The sequence below is a fragment of the Etheostoma spectabile genome, chromosome 22 (genome assembly GCF_008692095.1).
Source record: "Etheostoma spectabile isolate EspeVRDwgs_2016 chromosome 22, UIUC_Espe_1.0, whole genome shotgun sequence".
In the NCBI taxonomy this organism is placed as follows: domain Eukaryota; kingdom Metazoa; phylum Chordata; class Actinopteri; order Perciformes; family Percidae; genus Etheostoma; species Etheostoma spectabile.
In genome coordinates, this window is record NC_045754.1 from 12,787,700 (window position 1) to 12,796,756 (window position 9,057).

Below are 9,057 nucleotides of genomic sequence, written 5' to 3' on the forward strand. Positions count from 1 at the left end.
CACCACGGTCAGCTCCCCTGCAGTGGTTGCTATGAGCCAGATTTATCACCAAAACCTTTCCCTGCCTGCACAATTTGGTGTCTTGCAAATCCCAGGCCCCGATTACAACACAAGCTCTCCATTAGAAATCTGATGTCTCAAAACCAATTTAACATGGAATACCACCAATCACCAGGTTAGAAGACACTGTACAACTTTTTACAAAGGCTAAGCAGCGCAGCACCCTCTATGTCCAGTACATTGATCTTCACGTGGAGTACCCCTTTCAGCCGCTTCAAAGTTAGAGCATCCGTTTTTCAAAACTGCGCAACATCATATACATTCTGCATGTACTTGTTCCAACACTCTGGTGAAGCTTCAGCATGCTTATATACAAATCCACAGTTGTTTCTGGTTGCTTCATTATTTAAAATGGAAGATTTAAATGTAATTTGTAATTGTTGACATATTCAGCATAACCATAAATTAGAAATATTCAGAAATTAGAAATTATTTTTATTAACCATTAAACATGCTTTTGCTAATGAGGGCATGCCAAATGATGGGGTAAATGAAGCTGGATAAAGCTTAGTTGTTGGTGCTGATGACGTTTGACTTTCCATTTTGGGTGTACTACACTATATAATCCAGTAGATGGCAGTATGAGCACAAGTAAATCATATTAAGAGCTGTCGTGGGAAAACTGAGAGACATACAATAGTTAAACAGAGAAATTCATACTCAATTTTGGGAACTAAACTAAAAACCTGAAAACAGGCTAAATGAAAAGTGAAACCAGGTCAGCTCAGGTCAGCTCAGGTCAGCTGCAGAGTGTCCTGTCAAGTTTGATAACAATACGCGTGGTCTGTCTCTGAATTCAAGTGAAGGTTTGGTGCCATGTTTAAAAAAGGGGCCAACAAAATAGTGACATAAGAAAAGAAAAATGCCGCAACAACACGAAACACTGACTGAAACAAAGTCTCCCAATATTAAATTAGAAAACTAAAAGCAAACGTTACTTTGATTTTTGAAGAGAATGTCACAAAAGCGAACAATCAGAAGGCTTTCCCCCCCCCCACACACACAAAAAACAACACACACACACACACCAACAACACACACACACACACACACACACAACACACACACACACACACACACACACACACACACACACAGTATTGTTTGTCATGTTGAAATGCCATTAATTATAACGTTACCGGATTGGGTAGAGAGTGAGAGGATGTCGACGAATCCTTTAATAACCCGCCTCGGGATAATGATGTAAAAAGACTCGTGTCTCGTGCGTAACGAGAATAATAGTGGAGATCCGTTGAAGGAAGACGGAGAGAGAGAGAGAGAGAGAGAGAGAGAGAGAGAGAGAGAGAAACACTTATTACATGAGTCTCCTCCTCGTCTCCACACCTCAGCTGACAAGTCGCGCGAGCCTGTAACTTCTCCACTGACACACAACTAAACTCGTAAAGCGCAAACCGAGGAACAAACTCATAGAGGCGCGCACAAAGAGTTGCCAGAAGCGACCGTTGCCTGTAACAACGCGGAATCCAAGAGGCTATGGACAGAAGGATGAACTTGAACGGCAGTGCAGGGGACATTTTTCACAAAACTCTTAGCGCTGTGTCCACTAAAAAAATGGACCCTTTCAGGTCGTCGGCTGGCATTGAACTAGCAGCCAGAGACCGGCAGTCACCTATCAGCTGCTTTGACCAGACCGATCAAGACTCGATTCAGCCGGGAGGACTGGCGGGAGGTAGAGGGGGGCCACTGGGTCTGCCGACCGGATCTTTGTGCGTTAATTTCGGTGAGAGCGCCAACAGGATCTCGGCAGCGGAGAGCAGCGGCGGAGAGCAGAGTCAAGACGATGACAGTGACGGCAGGTGTGACATGGTCCTTTTGGCCGACGGGCGGACGGTGCCCTCGGGGAAAGGAGAAGGAGGTAAGAAAACCAAAGAGCAGAAAACACTGAGGCTAAACATCAATGCCAGAGAAAGACGACGGATGCACGATCTGAACGACGCGCTGGATGAGCTCAGAGGGGTCATCCCTTACGCGCACAGCCCGTCAGTGCGGAAACTCTCCAAAATTGCCACTTTGCTGCTCGCCAAAAACTACATCCTCATGCAGGCGCAGGCTCTGGAGGAGATGAGGCGTCTAGTGGCGTATCTCAACCAGGGCCAAGCCATATCTGCTGCCTCGATACCGGCCACCACTGCCCTCGCAGCTCCGGGCTTGGGCGCGTACGACCAGCCGCCCGGATATCCCTTCCCAACCGGAGTGGCTGCGTCCTCCTGCCCAGATAAGTGTGCCCTATTCAACAACGCCACCTCCAGCCTCTGCAAACAGTGCACTGACAAGCCTTAACTGCGACTGACAAAGGACTCCGAGAAGCACAGGGGGGAGAAAAGAAACCACTTTTAAGAACACTTTTGGAGAGAGAAACCTGTGAGGCTACTGTTGTTGAAGTCAGTAGGCTAGAGACAAAGAAGTAATGCCGATGAATACTTTTATAATATTTACTAAATGCATTCAAAACGCGCTTTTTTGTTCAAACAATACTTGATTGTGTATATAAATCATCCTTAAAGTGCTGGTATGAATGGCAGTGAAGATCAAACAAGTACAGTAGGCCTGTAAGAGTGGCTGCAAGTGTTGAGTGAGTTGTTGATCACTTGCTCTGTTATGGACCCTTTTGGAGATTTGGGTGACCTGACAACCTGCGACTTTTTTCACTTAAATAGATGGACACCTTCCTGGAGCGTAGGTCCAACCTCACTTTCTGCTGCTTCCTTATTTATTTATTTTGCGAGTTTTCTTTCATTCACCTCAGAGACATTTGTTGTTTGCGTACTGGTTCAAGGCCTGTTTTAATGAACTTTTCTATTGAGCACGTGGAATGTCATGAACAAGGACAAGTTATATGATTAGATGATATAGATGACGTTAAGTCGTTTAATCAGTCAGATATTTATGTGTTAATCCAGACACTTGTTAATAGTTGCGCACGCCTATTACATTTCTTTTTGAGGGCACTGTGATATAATAAAAATTCAGAAACATTTAGAGAACCTGAATCAATTAGTTTCAGGTGTTTCGGTGTGTCTTTTGCTATTTATTAATTTGGATATTTCTGTTGGATATTTTCGCTTGCATTGCACATTGTAGTCTTTTTCTTAGTTGTTGTATCTTTTGCGTTTTTTTCTTCTCACACAAGATGATCGAGGTCATCAGATTAATGACGTTGTCAGGTCACGATGTGGATAATTGTAGATACTTAAGTTATTATATGAGCAAAGAGGGCCATTTGTATGTATTTCAGTGTTGAAAAGCTTTATTAAAATATTTTGAACAACAGAAACCCTTCTGATTATTCATCTTATGTGAAGTTTAGTGTCAGTGGAATCACAGCAAACTGCCTTTAACTTTTATTGTGCATTTGATGAATACACACGGACATTTGATACATTAATTTGACATTTAATTACGGTTTAATCTCAAATCAAACTGAAGGTATATATGTATGTGCTTATTATAAAATCAAACCATCGTTTCTGGGGGTGGTGTAGCTGTTATTTGTCAGTCTCGGACTCTCATTAGTTGTCAAGTACACTGAGAAAGAATTGTTCAATAATTTTCTGCTCCATCAAAACCGATAACTTTTCTTTTCTTAAACTATAAGTGACGTCTTTGGAGCGAAGGCCAGACGTGTTTAGGGAATATTACCTCAAGGCAGAAAGAAGAGGTTCATGCTCCTTGAACAAAAAAACAAAAAAAAAGCTCCGACCTTTATTGTGATTATTAAAACAATTCCGTGAAGGCGTGTAATAATCCCTTAATTCGAAAACAAGTGTGTTTGAAAACTGTCGACTGTAATACCTGCCTTCACGTAATGGAACACATCGTTAAGGCAATTAGACCTCCAGAATGTGATTAAGGAATGTAATTAGGACACTGTTCATTGCCGTAATTTGGTGTCTTTAATCACAACGCAGCCATCAGCTGCACTCCCATCGACTCGCCCTTTGTCCTCCTCGGTTGTCTGTCTATGCCCAAACATTTTGATGAAGGCCAAACCACAAAAGTCTATATTACATAATCTCAATCCTAAAACCAGTCACTCTCACACGGTTATTAATCTTTAGAAATGTAGCCAGGAAGTGAAGTTGAATCAGAACTTGAAACGTTTAGGAACACGATTTTAAAATATTTAAAAATATATTTGTCTCGAAGTCGAGACAAAACGTATTTAAAGCCACAATCTAAGTACTATTGATATAAGCAAAATCTAAACAGCATTTTTACTAAAGTGTACGTCTATACATAATTTGTCACAAATATAGTGAAGTCAGTGTGTGGGTCAAAAACGTCAGCACCATGGACAGAGGCAACTGAGTTTAAAGGGAACAGAGTAATACAGAGTTTCTTTCTTCTGAATTCATGTACTGTTATTTTTTTATTATGGATTTTGAACCATTAAGTATTTCCTGTCAGACTAACAGCTTTGGTAATAAATTATGACTTACCTGCAGAGATTCACTTCTCTAAGGCAACAAATAGTGTTTCAATACAAAGGATTTTTTACAGACATCTAAATAATTCTGTGTAGATTCATATTATAAAGTTTTCTGAAGGCAAAAGGTTTACCAGTTACTATGACATTTTCCTAACATTCATATTTAGTTCAAATGTGAAAACATGCAACATTTTAGACACTCATAACTAAATAAAAGCCAAAATATCCAAATCTAATTTTAATGTTTTAAATTGACACACATAAATAAGAATAAACATGAAGTGCCCTTAAGATCAAAGTTTTTCTTCTTATACTTTACACATAAAAAAGCTAGTTTGGTTTCTATCTTTCCTCATACAGTACATGTGAACAATAACGACATTGTGTTCCCAGTTTACAACAGTGAGTTTGTGGTTTCAGCCAGTCTCCGATCTCAGCTTTGTGTCTGTATGTTGAGCCACTCCGACAACAGAGTCATTACAGTGTCCCATTTAATCCCATCACACTCCTTAATGCCATGAATCGTCACACAGAACAGCTCTTAATCAAGAATGGAACTAACCAGGAGACATCCAAACATCTTTGGCATACAAATCCTGTCAGCAGTTCCTGCTAAAAAAAAAAAATCATCTATTTCAGGACTTAAGTCAGATTTTTACATTTTGACCCAGAAATGTATTTTTTCACTCCACTTCTGTTTGGTAACTGAGACTTCACAAAAACATTAATTATGCAATATGTATTTATGCACAAATGACTGGAGCATTTAACCCATACTAATATTCACATTAGCCCAGTGGAGGAAATTCCCCAGGGGTGAGATGGAGCCATATGTGTGTGGAAAAAAGAACACAGCACAGGAAATATCAGCTCAAAGGCAAAGGACGTTTAGAACTACCAAGAGGATGACAACACTTAGGTGAAGCATTGTATGATTTAAGTGAGAGGTTTATAAATCAAAAGCCATCACATTCCTCTTGATGTGAGAACTGCTAGACACTCTGTAGTGTTTCAGCCATCGTTCCAAGCTGGTGAAATGTCATGTACACACAAGGGTCTCTGAAACATTATGTTGGTGGGTTGGACTGGGCACTCAGAAGTGTCATGGACTGAATAGTTTTCTTCAGTGACCACCAACCGCAGCCAGTAGTCATAACAGGCAAGATCATTTTTATTCATGAGTCTAATAAAGCTGAATCTGTCTTGAAAAGAATTTACAGCAAGACTCTGGACTCATGAATAAAAGTGGAAGATAAAAAACACCCCTTTTCATAAACCATAAAACGTCCAATTTACCATATCAAGGGCCAGCAGGGTGCCTATTCATAACGCGGATGTGATGTCTGCAAAGGATGATAAACATGAAAGTCAAAATATACATAAGAGCATTGAATTGAAATGTCCTCTCCATATCAGTAACAGGCTAAACTCTGGCAATAGATTCATTTATGCTGTGTCATACACTGTGTATAAAGATATATGTACTGCACTGGCTGAGGCACCAAATCAACTGCTGGGTGGTAATTCACTTGTGTCAGGCCATGTATAATGTTGTCTTTGTGTTGTGCACAGAATGCAGGCTAATACGACTGTACTAAAGGGCTCAATTTTGTTAGGTATGTACATTGCTTATTTAACCTTTATTATGAGCTATAGAGGTGCAAGGTATTTAAACGATTAAGTCAGTTCCCCCCCACATTTGAGAAGTGATGTCTTCAGCAAATTTGTGGTTTTCTTCAATGTACAGTAAAAGAAAAACTTTGTTTTGACAAGATTACACAGCTAGAGAAGCAATATCCTCTGCTGTTTACTATTTCTGATCAGCTGTGCAACTTGCATACTTCCTCTTAGGTTTCAAAATCAGCATGAAGTGGATTTGGGGTTGTGTGTAACAGAACCTTGAGGATTTTGAAGGAGACAGTATTAGACAGCCTGGTGCAGTTTAAGGCACTTTATTAATTGCATTTCTCTCAAGTAAATGGCTAAACTGAATCCTAAAGTGTGAACATCTCTCTCCACCTCCCTTGCTCATATGTTTTGGCAAATCAATCCAATTTTAAAGCTCTATGTTCAAAAGTTATGTCAGATATTTTTAGACACCTGATAGGACCGGATCTCAAGACTAGCTACTTAACTGAAGCAATTACATTGCCTTGACAGTAGTATGTTAATATTGTTTAACAGGGAAAATTCCCACCATCTAGTCATTCTTTGGTTGAGAGAAGTGATGCAGCACGTCAAATTATAGGTTTTCCTAAAACAAAAAAAGGGAAATACTTTTTCGAATTAAGCTACGGCTGTGAACTTCATTGATACTCTAAAATTATGGTATTGCCTGTGTTAATCTTTCAAGCACCTACCCCTGTGTTATATGTTTATGAAATATATACATTACAAGTGGCAGGGCCGTTTTACCTTTAATCACAAGGTTGGCGGTTCGATCCCAACTCCTCCTATGCGCATGTCAAAGTATTGTTCCCAATGGGCAGGCCAGCACCTTGCATGGCAGCTCCACCACCATCGGTGTATGAATAGAACATTCCCAAAGTGAGCCCTGAGGACTAAAGACTCACAGACTTAACTAATCTCAGGTGCCAAGTGAGTGAGAGTGTGAGGCCATGGGCTTGGATAGGTATAAATTGGATTGGGACAGCACTTCACAAGATCATGTGACCTTGGCGATGTTAAATAACAAAGAACTTGCTGACACTGGTTTAGGAATTTTCATTTTAAGTTTGTTACTTTCCACATGGCGAAGGAACAGGAGATGGCTGCCTGATTTCAATTTTTTTCAAACTCTTGTTTTACAAGCTGGACAACAGGTCCGTTCCGTTGTTGTGTTGTTCTTTCTATCTTTGTAATTTCCAGATTTCCCTATGTTCTGCGTGGTACACGTCACAACGCTTTGCAGACTCACAGAAAGGGCTCGGTAAGCGTGTACTCAAAGCGTCACGTTCTTTGAAATTCAACACGGGGACAACCATAATCCCTTACAAATTTTGCGAGAACACACACCAAAAGTCCATGAGACAGAGTCCAGCCAATCTGTGTGGGAATGGGTGAATAAGAGAAATTGTGAAGCACTTTGTACTGTAAAGCAGAAGTCGAGTAAATGCAGTCCATCCGTTATTTTATTTTCTCAAGAGTGCATTTAGAGATACAGGGCTGTTAATTTACACAAATCTGACAGCTTGACCTGAACAGCTAATTCTCTGAATTTAATTTTATGACATTTTAACTATTTATCAACAGTTCAAGTTCATTTAAGCATTATGGACAATTTTCTTGAAATACTGACATTTCCTGTACCAACTATGTTTTCCTGCATGCCTCCTGAGCTCCTAATTCATTATAGTGGAAATGTTTTTTCTCTCTGAGGCAGAGGTCATGTAGCCTTGAGGTCAGGTAAACATATGGTGGCGTGTTTAGCTCTGAAAGCGTACAAAATGACGTAGTAATGTGTGATAATCCTCTCATCTGGAATACAATTGTTGAGTAACAACGCTTATATTCCAACTGCCTCCATATTAATCAGATTAAGTCCCAATCCCCTAATCCGTGTTTACCGATGGCTCTGTTTTTGTGCCGTAATCTGATGTTCTTTTATTCCTTGGGGAATTAAAGTGCCATGGCAGAGCATAGTAATTTGCAGTGTTGTTTGGACACAGCAGGTTGTTTTCTTCAAAACAAAAATTCACTCTTGATTTGAGAAAACAAACTGGTGCACTAGAAGAAAGTGCTTTCAGTGTGCAAATATTTGAACCAAATAAAACAAATTATGGATACTGTTGGGAGACAATTCACTTGGTTTTATGGTGCCTTAGTAAAAAAAAAAAAAAAAAAAACCTTTAGCCTTGTTTTTTTTCCCTCCGGTTAAAATAGCCCACATAATCAAAATATATAGTGGTGAATACGAAATTAGCCATTTTCCGCATCATTAAAGTATCCGTGCAATGTCACAGCAACACAAAAATAACTTAGTCTGTTAGAATATATCAAGGCTCCCCAGACAGCTGCAAACTTTCAATTTCTGTGACCTTAAAATTCAGATAATGTGCCACTGTTTGATTGGACTAGATGTAGAGCTCACAGTGACCCAGCAGCCTCCCTGGATCATGTGAACTGTCAAAATTAGCATGATATTCAGAAGCACTCAGACATTTAAAACACTGCTACAAGCTAAGCTTTAAAAAGGTAAGATTCTTTTGGCCAAATTATACATCAAACTATCCTGGGCTTGCAGGAATCTCTGTATATGTGGTCTGTGTGTGTGTGTGTGTGTGTGTATGTGTGTGTTCTTGTGTAGTTCGTGTAAGAGAGAGAGACAGGGATCACTTGTCTTGATCAATATGCAGATCCTGACCCTCTCAGGGTTCATTAAAGCTAAGGCGAGGTGGATTTCATCTCCACTCTCTGATATTCATTAATTCTGGCTTCCAAATTGAAATAAAGACATGGAGTATGACACAATAACAGTGTGAATCGCTCACTGCTCAACACACACACACACACACACACACACACACACACACACACACACACACACA

At 40.0% G+C, this 9,057-nt stretch overlaps 1 protein-coding gene across 1 annotated transcript; it reads left to right on the forward strand.

Annotated features, from left to right (window-relative positions):
* Nucleotides 1-1,238: 1,238 nt before the first annotated feature.
* bhlhe22 (basic helix-loop-helix family, member e22) lies at nt 1,239-3,355 on the forward strand. The gene has a single exon (XM_032504500.1). It carries the CDS (start codon nt 1,555-1,557, stop codon nt 2,359-2,361), a length of 807 nt encoding a protein of 268 aa, XP_032360391.1. The 5' UTR covers nt 1,239-1,554; the 3' UTR covers nt 2,362-3,355.
* The last annotated feature ends 5,702 nt before the right edge of the window (nt 3,356-9,057 follow it).

Bases quoted from the DNA above. Each gene is read 5' to 3' on its own strand.
- bhlhe22 (XM_032504500.1), top strand. From the start codon at position 1,555: ATGGACAGAAGGATGAACTTGAACGGCAGTGCAGGGGACATTTTTCAC.